This window comes from Ammospiza caudacuta, chromosome 1 (genome assembly GCF_027887145.1).
Source record: "Ammospiza caudacuta isolate bAmmCau1 chromosome 1, bAmmCau1.pri, whole genome shotgun sequence".
Lineage (NCBI taxonomy): Eukaryota > Metazoa > Chordata > Aves > Passeriformes > Passerellidae > Ammospiza > Ammospiza caudacuta.
This window is the reverse complement of record NC_080593.1, coordinates 49959412-49978336: the sequence shown is the minus strand read 5'-3', so window position 1 is coordinate 49978336 and position 18925 is coordinate 49959412. Positions and strand designations below refer to the sequence as shown.

Here is an 18925-nt window from a genome sequence, read left to right as displayed (position 1 = left end):
ATCTTACTATTAAAATGATGCAATGCCTTTCTTCTGTTCTGCAGTTATGCTGAGTGATTCTTTTCTTTAAAATATCTTTATTTCCCAGGCATCTTTAAATTACTGCAAGGGTTATTCCAAATACAGTCTAGTTTTCCTGTTTCCTGAGCACATCAAATTAATTTAACTTACAAAGGATTTGGAACCTTAACTCTACTGACATCTACTCTTTTCCCAACACTTTAACAGAATATGGTTATGGAGGTATGCATATTTCATGCTGGAATATGGAGGAGGTGAAAGACATCACAGCTCTAAAACACCTTCATACTGGATTTCCAGAATAAACAGGCTAGGAACCTTTGCAGAAACAGATTATTCAGTACACCCAGACCAGCTTCACTGTAAGGTGGAAAACGATTTCTGAATATACTTTACCAACGAAAGTGAGATTTTTATTACCATGCAGCTGTGTGACCTCTTCCAGGATACACTGTGGAAGCAGCTTTGTACTTCTATACACTTCTGTGACTGCATCCATAAAAACCAGAAAGCTATTCCTCATGATCATTGTTTCCTTCAGTGGAAGTCACTATGTATCTGATGGAGTATCTACTCCATCGCCCACAAAACTTGAGTTCTGTATCACTATAAGATATTTGTGTATACTGGTAGCCTATTAATAGTTGTTAAACAACCCTAGTTTATTCTAACACTAATTCTCTAAGTATCATACTCTGAAAAAAATAAGTATTATGTGTGCCTCAGTAAGCTTTTTGATGAAAATTATTTCCATTCTGAAAGAAAATTATTTTTCTTTGAAAGTGTAAAGGTCTAGTCCCTCGTTAACTCAAGATGCAGTTTCATATTACAGTGACACTTCATGCCATCAGAATTCACGACATGATTCAACCTCCTCAGAATCTCCCTTTACCATAACTCTCTTTAACCTGTCTCCTGCTCAGTTCAGATCTTTAATACACAGAAAGCTCATCCTACAAGAGGAGAGGCAAGAATTTCTTTGCCAACTCAGCATTTCTCTGTGAATTTATCATAAAGCAAGGTGCAACAAGAAAGGAAGCAGGATGATGAAGCATTCACATTCTCTGCAAAAATCCCTTTGCTCAGGATTTTTCTCCTGGGAAGCTGAGAAGCCTCAGAGAAAAGGAAAACAATTCTTATCTCATTTGCTTCTCTTGTGTTTTGCTCCTTTGAAATGTGTTTGGAGATTGTTTACCCACAGGTGATTGTTTCATTGGATTCTGGTGTGAGTTGTTCTGACTCATTGGCCAGTCAGGGCCAAGCTGTGCCGAGACTCTGGAAAGAGTCACAAGTTTCATTATTGTCTTTTTAGCATTGAGTAAGTATCCTTTCTGTATTCTTTAGTATACTATTCTTTAATATAATATAGTATTATAAACTAATAAATTTAGTTTATAATACTATATGTGAGAACATGGAGTCAGATTCATCATTCCTGCCTTTGTCAGGACATTTCCCAGCAAATATAATACGATGATGCCTTTTGGTGGCATCTAATTGAGGACTGTTCAATGCACACTCAAACCCCAGTCTGAAGTCCTGGTCAAGGTACAAAAACCTCTTGCAAGCTGTTTCATTAAGCAAATCCAGAAAAATATGTTTTTTGCTGTCAGCCTCTGTGTCATAAGAGACCATGTTGTACAGTCTAGTTATTGCTGGAAGACTAAAATAGCTGGGCAACAGGCAAACACAGAAGCAACTGTACAATGGGTTAATGTCCACCCCATTAGCATTTCCAGGCAAGGAATTGAATTTTTCCTTTAATTACCTGGCACAAATAGAACTGAACTTAGAAATATTCAAATTGGCATTGCAGTGTAGAATTTAATAAGTGGTATAATTTAATTTTGTAATTAAATGAAAACCATAATGCCACTGAAAAATCCTGTATTTTCAATGTTATACACGCCTACCTTAATTTCACAGGAATAAAAAGTAATATTCTAATAATTTCTTTTCTCCCTGCCCTCAATCAATTACTCTTTTAGGAGGCCAAGATGAAACTAAGTGTTCAGCCAATGACATAATGCATTTTTGGTTCACAAGTTCCCATGTCAGACTTTATAAAAAGAACTGAACTTGTTTTCAAACAAATTTTAGCTATTAATGGAGTTAGTCCTAATAATCTGAACACAGAATTTTCTTCTGTTTCAGCAAAGGCTTAAGTTGTAAAAACATGGTGGTTGTAACCTTGAATATGAGTGCACAATCCTGTCACTACAGTACTTTTTAGTACACAGATCCATCAGACTACATCTAAAATCACCCATCTTGTTCATAAACTGCTGCTATCCATTAGAGGGCAACATAAACACACCTCATTAAAGGCAACTGTAACATCAAAGACAGAAAAATTAAAAGCTCAAACACAAGTAGGAATAATAACTGTACAGATGGAAAGTATTTTCAATATGAGGATTTAAAAACTGGGTACAGGTAAACAACATGACATTCCTAAAAAAAGATGAGCAGTCACATGAACAGCTTACTGGAAAGGCAGACCTACCATTGGAGACTTTTAAGGATGATTTAAATCATACCTACAGAGTAAGTAATCTCAATTTGACTAATTCAAATGCACTTAATCTTCATCCAGAATTGAATCTGGTTTTCCTTTCTTACTTTCACTGAAGCCACTACTCAAACCCATAAATGTAATGAAAACAGAAGAGACACAGGAATGGGCCCAGTAACATCCAAACATCCTCATGCTGTCCTATGCTTTTAGAATAACTACTGGTAAACTACCAATATTTGTAGGTCATAAACATTCTTTCTTCACAAGTCTAACAGAGAAATTTCCCACTTCCTTAACAATTAACACAGTTGCAAAACATGAAATCTGCTTTGTTTTTTTTTTTTTCTGAAAGATCAGAGACTGTCCACAACTAGAAGCAGGAAGTTGGCAAGGAAGTCATTATTCCTAAGGACACTAAATGTAACAAATAGGTAATTTTGGAGTCAGCCACACATTTCTCTCCTGCCTCCTCACCTCAGCTTGAGGGAGATTAGTAAAGACAAATGTCTTTCACCTCTATCTCCTACAATTTACAGAATGACCTGCCTTCCTAGGCCATTGAGCAGTCAGACAGGAAATAACATGTGTTGGTCTACGTCCTGTGGTCACCCCAGTTTTGTCCCTGCAGTGTTACCAACCAGCCTGAGTAATCAGAGAACTCTGTGTGGGACTCTGTCCTTGGCACTGCATACACTAAGGCACTGAACTACAAGCATCACATTCTCTGTTCTGTGGAACATGGCTCTGTGTAACATAACAGGGATAAACAATATTAAGAGCTACATGTTTTTATCCTCCAAAGAATTCTTAACACAGTCTGAAGAGGCAAAGATACATAAAGCTCTTACAGTGTTAGACAAAGACTTCCTTGATGTGACAGGGATCATGGAGATTGAGTGCTCCCTCATGAAAGCAGACAGTACTGCTGCCTGCAGAAGCAGATCTAACAAATAACTATGCCTGGGAAATAAAAATAGAACAAAATCCTTCTGTCATTTGGCAACTGTGGCTTACTGAGATTTTGGTTGTGTTCCACACCTCAGCTCCTCAAGGAAAACTTATTCAAAATAGCCCTCGTACACTACACACATATTAAATGACTCAACTATGTGAAAGTATCAAATACATGCAATTCCCACACTAAAAATATAGAAATTCAAATCTGATCTTCTTAATTAAGAACTCAGAATCCAACAAGTTCATTAGTATGAAAAGAAGGCACTAGAATATTTTTCTAAGTATTACTAGAATAAGGACATGTATACCAGACACACATCATTACAATTCAGGTGAATTTGAAAATACAATTCTTGCTGTTTAAATTATTTGCCTATATTATTATTACTTGATTATGCCTTGAAATTTTAGCCCCAAACTTTCCAAACATCAAGTTAATCCTTTTCTTATTAAAACATCCAATTACTTTCAGTGGTTCCCTGAAAAAGTTTGAGAAAAGCAATAAGGCATTATAGCCAAAACACAATGTGGTAAATAATCAGTAGGAGAGTAAAAAAAAAGGTGGCACTTTTTTTGGTAACTCCTGGGAAAATATAAAGAGCTTTCCATGGAGACTCTAAGGTCAGAAGGAGGAAAAAGTAATGATGCTTGCTTAGAACAATGTAAAATTATGTAAATTTAAAAAGCAGGTTAAGCCATTATTGCAAATAACATATTTCTGAAGACAAACATGAATATACACAGCATCTTACCTGTACAGTAGGAACATCTGTAAATGCCTTAATAAAATCATCCTCATCCACAGCTCCAGCTCCTCCTTCTTTAGAGGAACCTAAATAAACATTAAATACTGTTAAATAGGATGCAATATACATCAAGGTTTGAAATCTCTTACAACCATCTTTCACCATACCTACTTTCAAACATTTAATATATCTTACAATAATGCTGCATTTTTGTGTAGAATTGTACATCGTGTGTAGACTCACAAGACTTTGAACTCTGACTTCACCATAAGAAAAATAATGACCTTTTTTACCCCAAATGAACAACTCCAAGTATTTTCCAATTTGACAACTTTAATGGTGCAATAATTTTTATTTTTGTGTCTAACTAGAAACATGTTTTGCATAACAATCCTCTAGCAGCAGCTTGCATTTGATTCTGAGACCTGCACCCTGACAATAAAAATGTTCTAAAATAAAGCCCCAAATTTCAAATTATTTACCAGAGCAAGAGCTATTCATCACTAAATGGAATTCCTCAGGATGAATTTTCATCTTAACATTTGTGCCTCAAGTAATCAATCCTGAAAGTCTGGGCATTGATTTTTGTCTTTTCCATATGCTAACATGAAGCTAGGAAGTGTGAGGTACATTTCTTAGTCTTAAGGTTACAAGATCTTCAACAACGAAAGAAAAGACACAGTGAGGAGAATTTGCACTGGAGCAAAACCTGAACTTCAGTGACCTTATTTTCAGACCACTCATGATGGAACTGTTCTCACATGACAGCCAAAGATGCCCAGCAGAAGGACCAGGGAAGAATACTGACAGGTAACCTGCTGGTTTCACACTTGGTATACCTTGCAAATTTTATTAACATCTTGTCTTAGAAGCTAAGACAACTCTAAGCAAGAAAACTACTTGGAAACAATGTCTGGATTTTGCTCTCCTGAAAAAACTCAGTTTATCAAGAAAGCCCCCTCTTTAAAGAAATGAGCTCAAGTTTGCTATCAAATCGAAGGTCATCAAATCCAGGCAATGCTACAAGTCTAGAACTCCAAGCACAAGGTGAAGCTTGGCAAACCCTTAAGTATCTTCAATAATTGCATCAGGAAGGTAATATGACAAAACATATTAACCACAGGGAATCAGTCCAGCTGAACATTTCCTTTCTGAAAGGAAAAACATAATCTGTCACAGCAAATGAGCATTTGGGAACAAGTGCCTCTTTCAGAGGCCTACAGGGTAGATGGCAGAATGTCCTTCCTAACTGGCAGAATGAAATGGAGGCATCACACAGAGAAGACAAATATTTCACTAACTACAGAACAAATAAAAACCATAAAGAAAAAGCATTTAAGAGGCTGAATGGTCAACCAAGAACAAAACGGTAGGAATTCTTGATGAATCAAATTTTGGTGGCTGCACTCTAACAACCATGGTTTACAGTCCCTGATCACTTAATTCTAGTGAAGGAAATTATGCCTGATGTCTTTGTATACATGTCCAGTTTGGAAGCACCAGGGTGCACTACTTCTACAAATTTGGTGGCAAACTTACTAGATCTCAACACTGCCTTGCAGAACAAGATCTCTCATATACCTTTGTGGCTCATTAGTGTAAAAACACAGAACCTGAACACAGTACCTGCAGTATGATATAGGAACATCTAATAGATTTTGAGTGCCTTAGCTCAAGGATGCTGCAAAGAGATGCTGTACACAACACATTTCAATGGGTGTATCTCCAACATCATCTGTCACAACTGCCAGTGGCAGCCAGAAGAGTAAAAAGAAATTCCAACCACCTATTTCTTCTCCTTCCAGAGAGTAGAGGGAACAAACCCTTCCATAAAGTTAATGACTATTTGACCAGCTAAAAAAAATGAAGAGGGAAAGACCAGAACACACCCTTCTGCCACACAAACTTATACAGCTCTTCAAAGGGAGAATATCCTTGTCAGAGCAGAATTTTGTGGAGAGACAGCTTGAAAGAAATAATTTGGCCCAGAGGCACCACGTTAAAGTAGGTGGTACAAACAGCTGCTTAGATGCTCAGATCATCACCTCATTTGTCTGTCCATAAATACTCTGACATTTAAGGAAGTCTCATAGAAACAAAATAGAGTCAATACACAATACCTAGTCATGAAAACAAAATAGAAAAGTAAGGTTATAAAAGTTCTGTATTATTATTCAGTTACATAAATACAAAAATACCTATGCTAACACAGGGAAAAAAGTACTTTGCATTCCCATCCTTTACTTACCAATTTTTTTTTCCAGGGAATAAACTACAGAAACATTACAAATTGACACATATAGGCCATGAACACAAAAATACAGAAAAAAGTTTGGGTTTCAAGTTTTTCTAGCTCACTGCTGTACATCATAAAGATTAAAAGAAGAATAAGTTGCCCTTGCTAAGTAAGTACATGCTGTCACCTTCAGTCTACCCTAAAGTATCCCTTTTAAAATTAGGAAACAGCATGTGTTACATGACAGATATTTCTAGCACCTGAACATCATCCAGTAATGCATCCTGAGGATTAAGGAAAATCCTTTATCCAAAGAATAACAATTTTTTACTTCAAAAAGAGAAAGAAGAGGGACAGACTACTATTTAAAATCCATTTGACATAGTCCAGACACAGAGAACTCTCCATCTTCCTGAGTTTCAACAACTAGTTCACATCTACAAACCAATCTTCTTTCTCTAAAAGTTGTTTTATTATCTTGTTGACTGGTAAAAAAAAAATTATATGGTTCAAAGTTATCTGTAAATCACATTTCACTTCTATTTCACTGATCCTTCTCACAACTACCTGATGGCATATGCATACCAGAACAAAGTATGAAGTAACTTTTCTTCATATAGTATAGAAGTCAAAAATCCACACTGCTTAAAGAGGAAAAATACTGTTCAATTTTTCCCTTTCCCTTTTATTCTCTCTGTAAGTATTTTTACCAATTCTGTTTACCAAGTCACTGTTTCTGTAGAGACAATCAAAAAATGACAGAACTCCACCTGCTGTTTCCCAATTCAGGAGAAAGTATTTTACTGTGCTCACAAGATACATAACAGTCATACACATGCAGATGCCTTCAAAGGATCTCTCATGCTTTTGTAAGGCTTGACTCTCCTCCACAAAAGCAACACCAGAGCTTTTCTAAATTCTCAATTTCAGACAGTGCTGCCTCCAGACCCCAAACTGATATATCTGACAGAGCACACATATAAACTGTTTTGTTGCTTACCTTCTCAGACCAAGCTTGTGATTACAAATTTCTTGTATTTCTCTCTAGTATTAATTCCTTCCACTGAACAGTGCCTGTTCAAGGCTCCCAACAGAACACACAGTGCTTTGACCAAATAGGGACAAGTTCAGCCACTGCGTTCCTAAAGGCAAGAACACTATAAACAACTCTAGGGGGCTTTAACCCCACTGCATTTTTAACATCTTTAAGTGCTCAGCACACAGCTAAAATTCAGAGCCTCATGAGCTGGGTAATTTTATCACCCTGTCTTTGGACTTGAATCCAACTGAGCTTTTTTTCAGCTGAGACCCAGAAGAAAAAATTCTCTCACGGAGAGGAAGAAAAATACACGCAAGACATTTATCTACATTGTTTGTTAGTTTTCATTCCTAACTTTTACTTTTTCTTATCCTTCAAGCCTTCTAGTTAGACAGACTTTCAGAGAGCCCTGGAAGCCTCAGTTCCACTTCAGGAAGCTGGTGAGGATATACCAAACATAGCAGCCAGACATGAAATGGAAACGTATCACGGCACCTGAAGCCCCTCTCAGTTTTACAGTGGCATGGTGGGGGTTTGCTAGGTTTCTCTTTTTTGTGTGTGCATTTTCAGGTTTGTTTTGTTTTTTAAACTGAAGCTCAGTGAGTTTAGAAATGGAAGCAAAAAAAAAAAAATCCCTCACTTCCTGCAGACTGCTAACAGAGATGACACTTTCATGAGTTAAAGGTCTCTAACACTTTGCAAGGCCCTAGGAGTCTTTTTTTGGAAGAAGGTTTATTCCAGTCATAAGGCTGAGTTCAGCACTGGGAATAACTCAACACCAGAAAGGGTACTGTATGCAAGCAAGGGAATTACCCAGCCTTTTGTGAAATCAATTTTTTCACCCAGGAGTTAATTCCTGTGGTTGAGTTATTCCACTCTTCAGACTAAAGCACTTGAAATACTTCCAATATATCACAACTTTGGAATGTTCACTTGCTCTACTGCCTTGATGCTCTCCCCAGTATTATCTACAAATCTGTACATCATGGGATGACAAAACAATATGGAAAAACAAAGATGCTGAATGTGATTTTGGACTTGTATTCCTGTTTTCCAAAAGAGAACTGCTTATTCAAAGCATGCCTAACTGTTAAATAAAGTACACAAGTGCTGGCCTGAAAATACAAAAGAAATTGCTCCATTTGTATTTGGTAGCAGGCCTTTACTAGTCAAATTGATTTTTTTCTACTTTCATAAGTCTTTTGACAAAAATTTCCAAAAATAAATTCCCTGTGAAAAAAGGGTATTTCAGGGTATAGAAACTCAGGAGTAACAAATACTCTAAAACTCTGTTTCACTTTTTGTTCCTAAATCCTTTTCTTGAAACATTTCCCTAAAAAAAATTTAACTATTTTCTGATACAACATGCAATCACAATTTAACATTAGTAAACTCTGAAAGGGATACTGTTTCTCAGATGCCTTTTATCCCTCAGAAATCTCTAACTGCAGGCAATTATCTTACTTAAAACATACCTAGAGTAAAATGATGGGGAGCACTTTTTTTTTTTCTGAAATACAACAAAATGTTTTGCCTTTGTCTCACCTAGTTCAAAAGCTTCATTTCTTATCTATCAGAGACTGAAGCAAAAGATGCAGTTCATTCTGAACTGAAAGAAAAAATCACTGTTACCCTTTTGGCTTTGTAGGTTAATCAACAATCAGCTGTAAATCAGGAACAGAGAGCAGCTTCAGCTCTGCGTGGGATAAATGGCCAGGATAAGCTCAAGTACTTACTCAGCTTTTCATATAATAGGTGAACTGGCAACTCCCACTCACTCCTACTGACCTCTCTCGTTCTAGCACTGGGACAGCTGAGCACTAAGTCACTAAAGGGAGGGGCTAAACCAAGAAGAAAATAAACTGGCCAAGATGAATAGTTTCACTGAGCAAGTTCCCCAGTCTGCCTCACTGTGGGGCCATACAAACACCAAGGCAGCACAATCCAGAGCTGACTCAGGATACAAATGAGTTAGAGAAGACAAGGAAGGAAATTAGCCCAGGCAGCTTAAAAAAATACAGCTGCTGAAAGTCTAAGTACAGGCTGAGGGGAATAGAGCAATGCTTAAAATGAACTCAAGGAAGGACAAGTGCAGAAGCTACATGGTGAAATGGACAGCCTCTCTCACAGCAGGGAGTGAAGTGCATCTAAGGAAACTGCTGACACCAAAGAAAGATAAACAAACAAACAAGCCAGTGCACACACACAAACTATAAATAATAGATCACAACCACCCTATCAATGACGAAGGCACAAAACCTAATTGTTTCTTCAGCATGATACTTGCAATAATAACCACATTCTGTTCCCAGCCATAGTGGGCAGATGTTGCAAAGGTCATATTTAATTCTTTGAATGTGCATTCTGTTGTCTGTTAATCTCTGTAACTGGGATTTTTCCTGAATCTTCTGTAGCTCTCAGTCTTTGCAAAATCTTTGTTTATCCTTGGGTCAGGCCTTATTATTTACTTTTAAAGTGGTATCTGTTGGGGGCGAGGTAAGGAAATTCCAGTGCTTCATGATCTGAATTTCAACCTCTGAGATGGCAAGGGTGACTTTTAAGGCCATGACTGTGATACACAGTCCTCCTCATGTACAGACTGATCTCAATCTCAGTAACTCAGAAAGGACTCTCTTTATCTTTCCAGGTATCATAAGATTACAAAAATAGTCTAGAATAGCATCTTTTCATAAGTCTGTCTCTGTAAAACAGGAACTAATGATCAGAAAACTGGCTGGAGACTGAGAAGTTTTGAAAATTCCCTTCAGGTTTTAAACTACTGAGTTATCTAAAGCTATCTGATACACTGTGCATAGAGACCTTGTTGCATTAACAGATTCTAACATTCTAAATATTCTTATTTACATGTTTCAAAAACTGATCTGTGAACTTCAACTGACAAACGTATAAAAAACCTCCCATACAAAAGCAAATAGGTATTCTTCAGTCTCAAGTATCTGCATAAAGCACAAAGGTGTTCTTTCATCTTCATGTGAGTGACAGTCACCTAGTATATAGATGCTTTCAGCTTGCCTTAGGTTAGGAAAACATTTGAAAGCAATAAAGAAGCAGCAGTTGCTCAAGTAAAAACCATTTGGATCAACATTAGACAAGACTGTTTTTTAAACAAGAACCATAGTTTCAGATAGTTATACTGGTAAAGCCTACAGGATGGATATAATTAGACCAACTTAGATAAAATTATGTTAGTTTAAGTAACTTGTACTGTCTACATCACTTACTGGCTTTGCTATACAAGTTAAGAAACAGATCATGCTGCTAATTGCCACAACTCTGCCAATAAAGCTTTGGGGAAGACCAAACTATGAAGAGCTGCAGAGATCCTAGCTTAGACAGAAGTTTTCATAAACTGAATTTCAGCTGCCTTGTGTCCATTTCCTGAGAGAACAGCAACTGCATCTGCAAACAAGTAACTCCACATTCTCCAAAACCCCTCTGTTATTATAAACTTTTGCAAGCACACACCTTGTCTACCAGAGAAACCTCACAAATAGAACTTCATTGGGAGATTAACTTACTGGGTCACTCAACACATTTGTCTTATGGTAGTTATTACCTGCACATAGGGAAACAGGAGAGTGAGAGAACAGCAAAAGGAACCTGCACCAGTCCCATGGGCCACTGCAGTTCATGATTCAGTACCTTAGCCTAAAATACCTCTGCCTGAAGTTGAACTGCCTTTGACAATGACACCCAGGCAGGCAACTAGTATCAGCAAACCCGTTCAGTTGCTCCAACACAAGCCACTAGAGTTTTTTAAATGAAGTTCAGAAATATGTTTTAAAATCATCAGATACAATACTAACCCAAATGAAAACCCAAATGAACCTTCCCCCCACCCCCCCCCAGCACCTCCACCAGCAAAGCCTTCCTGTTGTTTTTAACCAGCTCAGAAAACAATTCAACTGAGTAAGCAGAACAGAAAAGCATTCACTAGAAAGCCCACTTTAAGGAAACTGACAGATGAATTCTGTCATGTTCAGCCCCAGTGACTGACACTCACTCTGTCCGGACTTGTCCACCCCACTTCCTCCAATGCCAAAAGTCATCATCCCTGAGGCACCCAGAAAGTCATTCAAACTGGAACAGCAGCATAAACTGAACAAAACAGCACAGTATCTTGAAATACCTTTACAATATCTTGTATTCTTTAATTTATCTGCCTTGTTAGAAATTTGGCAGACACAGTAGAGACCTTCCCAAAACAGCCTACCTGTACTGCGCCTGTTCCATTAAAACATTCCTCTTACATGCCAGAGACATTGCTCATGAACACAAGTTTCCACCCAACAAGTGAGTGTGCTGTCTCTGAGGGCTGAGATGCTAAGCAGAGCTCTCCATGCAATTATACATCCCAGGAGAAAACAGGAGCAGGAAGGACAAGCAGAAATTAGGAGTGAGCTGCACTTACAAGGAAGAAAGTGGTGCCAGATTTTCAACTATTAGGATAGCACATCTCAAGCCCTGAGGTGTGGCATGTTAATCAGGTACAAATACAGGACTCCTGTACTAAGAGGAAGCACAAAATAATTCTTAGGTGGACTGAAGATGATAGCACCAGCACATATATGGTAAAATTTGAAGCTGCTCTTGAGCATGCAAATTCCTTTGGAATTATGTATTGAATATAACATGCTACAAGAAACTTAGTCACTAATGTCTGAAGCTGATTCCTAACACTGAATGCATAGTTTCAATAAGTTTAGCCTCAATTCCTTTGTATACAGTTTCACAGGTATAAAAGATCAATAATACTAGCTCTTCACAGACACCCTGTGGCCATCAATTCGATTAATAAACATCTACCAAGCACACAGTAAATAAGAATATTACAAAACAAGAAAAATAACAGTGCTATACTTAACACAAAGTTTAGACAGCACACATTAGGTAAGACCAAAGCCTGGACGTGGTAGAAGACAAGCAGTTCCTCAAGCAGCGACAACAGAGATGCCTGACTTTTTAGGCTCATCTCAAATTGATTAATGTTGGTTTCTACTCAACTGGAAGCTCATGCAGTCATCTTTCTATTCATGCACAATGTTCACGCTCCCATGGTAATCTTTCAAAGCACTCATGTATTTCTTTTCTCTACTGGCACTCAGTTTTCATAAATAATTAAAAGGACATACATATGCAACCCTGGCCCATTTGTTCAGTTTCAACAGGTGAGTTTGGAAGTTAGGCTAATTTTATGAACATGATAGCATTAGTCTTATTTTCAGTTTTTAATGTAACTTCCTAATAACCTATTTACATTTTACTTTAATTTGATACTAGTTTTACATTTGAATGGGAAAATTGCACTAATTATTTTACATTACAGAAATTACTGACAGCATGCAGGAACACAAACAATTGGTTTGTACCATCTGTAATTCTGATGCCAAAACAGAATGATTTGAGATACTGTGATGTAATAGTTTCAGTAATATAGAATTTTCATTACTGTTGTCAGTATCCATTTGTGTATTCCATTCTGGAACAATTCAAACAGACACTTTAATAACAACAATTCACACCACCTGTCACCACAAACTACACAATTACCATTTTTACATGTTCTAGATAATACATGTTGATCTTCTAGAAGTTCACTAGGGCAAGACAGAAGGTTGAAATAACTTGACTTTGAAGTCTTGTTTTTTCTCTTATACTGTAAAAACCATTTAATTTATACATTCCAAAAAATAATTTCCAACACAGGTGCAAATACTTCCATTACAAAAATAATTTCCATTCCGTGCTTCTCTGTTTGAAAGCATATACCATTGTCAAAAGAAATGAAACAGGTTTCTTAAGCCTCTTCTCCCACACACCAACACACTACCCCTATGAAGAGGAATCACACCTGCTACTCCACAAAGCAGCAATGCAGGAATGTTTTGGAATGGTTGTCTTTGCTTACTGTTCAACATAGTCACAGTCCCTAAGGGCTCCAAGAAGCAGGGTCAGCTGATTTTAGTCCACTTTGCTCCTCCCTCCTTCCTCTTTTTTCTTCTAGTTTAACTCACATGAAAATACAAATTGCTTCCTCTTCCTATTGCTTGAAATAACCAGTACTCAGCGTCAGCAGCTAAACAAGGGCTGGGTTGTCTTCCTTATTCTCATCACTGTCTGGTACAACCATGATTGCCAGTAGGATGTCTGGGACAAGAACCCCAGGCAGAGACGTCACAAGCAGGCTGGGTTACATCTTGTGGTGTGCTTTCATCTCCAGACCTCTTTTGTGCTCCACTGGTACTCTCTCCCTATTTTATCCATTTACAAGCTGACTTCCAAACTATAAGCCTTTTGAGAAAAGACTGTCTGATATAATACCAAGCTTATACCAACATAATGAATCCTACAATTTAACTGAAACTTCTAGGAATTCAGTGAAAAATAGGGTAGTATGAACTATCACTTCATTGACACACAGAAACCAGAGAGGCTAATGAACAGTGTTAGGGACACATACACATATTTCCTGAAGGTATATGTAAAGGTGTGTATACATATATATATGTATATTCATAATTTATCATGTTTGTTTATTTTCATTCGGTTGCCTTATTAAGGTGGATTTTTCAATCCCCCTGCTGAAGAGAGCTGCAAAGGAAGGTATTTGCTATAGGAATGGAAATCCCAGTGATTGCACAACCATTTATAATGTCCAAGGAGAACAGAGCACTGATGGTATGGAAGGGATCCCTAACATCAAGTGCCATTCAGGAGAATAAACAACAACAAAATCCAGTAACTCTCAGAGAACACAGAAAGCTGAAAAGTCCTCCTACCTCCCTGAACTCTGTATTAGGTTAAAATAGCTGCAGTTCATGACCATAGGATTGCAACCCAGCAATTCCATGGGCAAGGATCTCTTGGGATGGAAGTTAATTGACATTAACTGTGGGGAAAAGGAAGCAAATAGGCATTCTGCAACAAATTCTCTGATGCAGACTCTGATACCCAAGGCTAATCTCTAAGGCTGCTCAGAATGACAAAAAGACTTTTTAGCTGGGATGTTGAAGAAAAATCCTTGAATTTCACCACCACCACCCAGAAATCAAAAAGGAAACAAAGTGCCACAGAATGCTGGGGTGCTTTGCTGACTAATATTACCTCAGAGCAGCTTTACATCATTCAAAGGGCCAGGTAGAACAAGGAAAACCAAAAGAATCCTAGTTTATTTTAAACAACAAAGAGAGCACTTTGGAAATCACTTAATGAGGGCTAACAAGAATAACAGAGGAGATATTCATGGACTTCAGAATTCAAAATTAAAAAAACAAAAACTTGTGGGCATTGATTATTATGAATTCTTCTGGTTTTTGTACAAGTGAACATGGAACTCTCTTGAGTCTGGAGACAATCGATACAGTGAGCAGGAGTCTATCTTGTTTCAAGTCCATTCACTAACCTTGTGTATTTACAGTTCCACAATTACAGAAGCACTTCTAACACAAACGTTTCTTAACTACAGCACCTAGTTCTAATGAGGTTAACTTCAACTATCTTTCAGTCTCAAACCTGCTTTATGCAGGGCCTTTTCATTTAAACTTTGTCCTACTAAAGCCTCTAAATGCTACAAAATGCCTTCTGCTAGGAAATCAAGCCAAAAAAGCAAATAAGCACCATTTCAATACTTTTCAACAAAGACCTGTATGTCTTATTAAGAAGGGGAAAAAGGCATAATGACAGATACAATAATGAGAGTGCAAAGCAATAACCAATACATAATATTGCCAGCCCGCCAATGCACTAAAGATTAAAAAAAACCCAATGAAATACAGATAAAAAATATACCATGCAATATCTTCATGCTGAAAATGCTGCAAAATGTATGAAGTCCACCTTGTTTCAAATTACAGCACTAAGACTAATGCTCCAGCCCCACAGAGGTTTTTTGTAAAAAATTCAAAAGAAAGTTAACAGAAATTTCAGTCATGATTATATTTCATCAGCAAGCATTTCTTCCAAAGGCCACATGGCTCTCTTGAGGAATCACCATTTCTACATTTAACCCATTTTGAAGACTACTGACCTAAACTGACATTTTGGGAAAAGAGAGGATGCCAGACTTCTTGTTAAAGCAGCCTGAGGTTTGCTACCCACACTTAGATTACATAAAGCTTCCAAATGGTATACAAGCAGGCAATTCCCTAGAAGACTTGGAACAGGGCTTTCAAATTTGCAAGAGAACTTGCCAAAGACCTATAAGAGATCTTGAACAGCACAGGGAGAGGAATATAGCTCATTTGGCTGACATGAACTGAAGCCCTTTTCTACTGTAAATTATGGTCTTCCTTACCATTAAAAAGCTTCTTGAGCCATACTGCCAAGAAAAAGCCCCTGAGTATCCAATTTCTGCAAGGGCAGGACACAGAGTGCACATCCTCAGCAATAAGAAGGCTTTAGAGCACAGAGGTATTTGCAGAGGCTCTACCACCTGAATGAAGAGCTGAGAGCAAGTGTATCAGAAGTAAGCAGATCAGCTGTGTGCTTGCTGGCAAAGGTCTAACTTGGCAAAGTGTATCGACCACGGAATAAGAAATATGCCAAACAAAGCACTGCCCCATTAAGTGGAAGACCTATCACTTCTCATTCATCACTAACAAGAAGCTCAGTGTCTGAACATCTCCAAGCAGAAAAGCCAGAGGAGAAACAGCCTTCTGGATTCTTTACTCCCAGGGCAGGAAACCACTGTGGCTGCCTGATCTGGTACTTTTTTGGCAAGCTGTCTTCAGCAAACTTGATCATGCCTGTCAGCAAATCCACAAGTTCTACAAACCTTCCCATCTCAACTGCTAACAGGAAAATGTCCCAGCACAAGGAGAGAGAATTCCAGGCTGAGTAGAACTCTGCTATTGCTCACATAAGACCTGTTTTACCTGCCTTCCTGGACAATGATGTTGCACTTCCAGTGCCACCAAAGTACATTTCCTACATTAAAATGAAAATGCCCAAAGCAGTGAGAAATTCTTTTTTTTTGAATATCAGATGGGTCCTTTCACTTGAACAGCATATCTGGGCAGTGGTGGAATTACCCATTTCTTCCTTAAGAACCATCTCCATGACATATATAATGAAAAGCCAAGCTCACAGGCATCTGAGGTATAATTCAGCAGGTGTCAGCAGGCAAGAAAGCCAGAGGTGTGGCTAAGGAGTTCAATTTTCTTAGCTTCAAGACAGGGTAGCCTCAAACCCTTTCTGGACCCAGGGAAAAAAGCTGTACTTTGCCACCTACAACTCATTGGAAAATACTCCTTTGTCAAGCAACATCTCTGGGATCCTTTAAAATATAAAAGGCAGTTTAATCGAATGGAACTTGCAGTAATCTCAGCCTTTGCTCAACACAATTTCTATCTGCACTAAATTCTGCCTGGTCACAGAAGGCTGAAGAAGAGAAACTGCAGTAAAAACTTGCTTCAACTGCAGGTCACTTCCATAACTGGAGATTTTTGTGGAAGGGAAATAAAAAGCAACACAGTTCAAGGAGCTGCTCCTAGTTCTTCCTCCAAAGCTGAATTGCAACTTCTGAAGATGGATTAATGGATATTTGAGAGTCAGAGAAAAGGGACAAGCAGGACCAACAGGTGGCAGAAGCACGAGGTGAGCAGTGAAAGCCTGAAATACCCATCCAGTGCTCATGAGGAAAAGGCGAGAAATGGCACGCCCACTGACTACTGACATGGAATGCAGTGGTGAGCACAAGGATGTGGGACTGGAGGATACAGCAGATTCTTACTACATCAGCACGAGCAAACAACTTCCAGAACTATAAATGAAATCCATGGAGATGGCAATTTTGGGGCTGGAGAAAAATCTCAGGTGTACTTTAGGCACCTGCAAAGTAGATCCTACAGAAACTGGATGTGAAAGACCATCAAGGATTTGTTGTAGCCATAAAGATCCAGGAAGTCTCTAGGATAAACAGAATAGGATGACCTAACTGGGCTCTCCAAAGACCATGGCTCTCTGGAATAAAGGTTTCTAAAACCAGCATTTTGTCCCATCATGACAGTGTGCCTCTAGACACTTCTCCTGTTCTTGCTCATGTCTCAGGCAGTCGTTTCTGACCACTGTCAGATGGGAGTGTGGGCTGCCCAGGCCTCCAGTCTGACCTTGTGTCATTGTTCATATGAAGATTATTACAGGAAACTCCTCGCTTCTGGTAGAGACTATGACCTTATTGTTAAAGAAATACATTTGGCATCTACACTAATCTTCTTGATTAGGCTAGGAGATGCAGGATTTGTAAATAATGTATTAAAATTCTGACTACAGACATCCTACAGAATGAAAAAAGAAGGGAAATAGATTGGTATGTAAACACACCCCAATATTTTCCTCAGTTGAAAGGAGATGGTATAAAGCAAGGAATGACCAAAGTACTCTGGTTTTGGCATGCTTAATTTTAAATTAAGTTTGGCAATATAGGAAAAAGAGAAAAAACAATGTACTAATTTTTGGGGTTTTAATCTGCTTTACTACTGTATTTTTAGATAAACTGAAAAATCAGTGAGTGGTTATTCTGTTCTTATCTCCCTTCACCTTGTATCTCGATGTTTTTACTGCAGAGGATGTTAAGTGAAAGCCTACATGTAAAAAAAAAAAAATTAAAAACCATCTATATTTAGTAAAATATTATTTAAAGCCCATATTGAAATAAACAGGAATCCTAAGCAATCAGTTCTGGTACTATGCATACTAGTCTTGCATGCAAAAACCACCATGCTTCAGGTTAAAGAGATTACATTATAATTAGTTATTGATTTATATTTACTCATTAATAACACTTGCTATGTGCAGTAATAACAACAATAATAAATATCAATGAGATAGTTTCCTTTATGGAGTCTTTTAGGTGGTATTTTCTGATATATATTCCTATCAATTCTCAGCCACACTATGACAGTGTTAATGCAGTCCTATGGAAATCTTTTCAATTTATTAGGAATTCTTAAGATTACTATTGAAAACCAATAAATTTTCAAAACACCAGCTGTATCTTAGTAATGTGAAAATACTTAAGGCAGCTTATTAGCCATGCAGATTTTCTTCCAAATTCTGTATTTGCTTTGCAGATCACATATGAGATTACATGAATAGGAACATGGAAAAATTACTCTTACAAAAACCCCTTACTAAAAGAATCACTTATTCATAAAAACCCTGTACCTGAAGCATGGTGTATTTCCACAGAATTATGTATTTTTTTTAATGTGTACATGAACCATCAAAAAAGCAGCCACTTCTTTAACAGTAAACAGTTGCTTTTGTTAGGCTACCCCCGCCCTAAAAAAATGCGGATTTCCCTGTTCTAAGATCATAATTACTAAGCATTCCTCATACACTGCTTTAGAGCTACACCATGCAAAAAAATCCTGCCAAGGCTTTTGGCC

The 18925-nt window shown here is 37.8% G+C and overlaps 1 protein-coding gene across 17 annotated transcripts in view; it reads right to left on the bottom strand.

Moving 5' to 3' along the window:
- The window catches only part of CLASP2 (cytoplasmic linker associated protein 2), a 145959-nt gene that overhangs the window by 67553 nt on the left and 59481 nt on the right, over window positions 1-18925 (bottom strand). For all 17 annotated transcript variants that reach the window (XM_058800510.1, XM_058800532.1, XM_058800515.1 and 14 more), the window contains one exon: window positions 4249-4328. In XM_058800510.1, the coding sequence (XP_058656493.1) occupies window positions 4249-4328 (80 nt within the window). The remainder of the gene's footprint in view (window positions 1-4248; window positions 4329-18925) is intronic.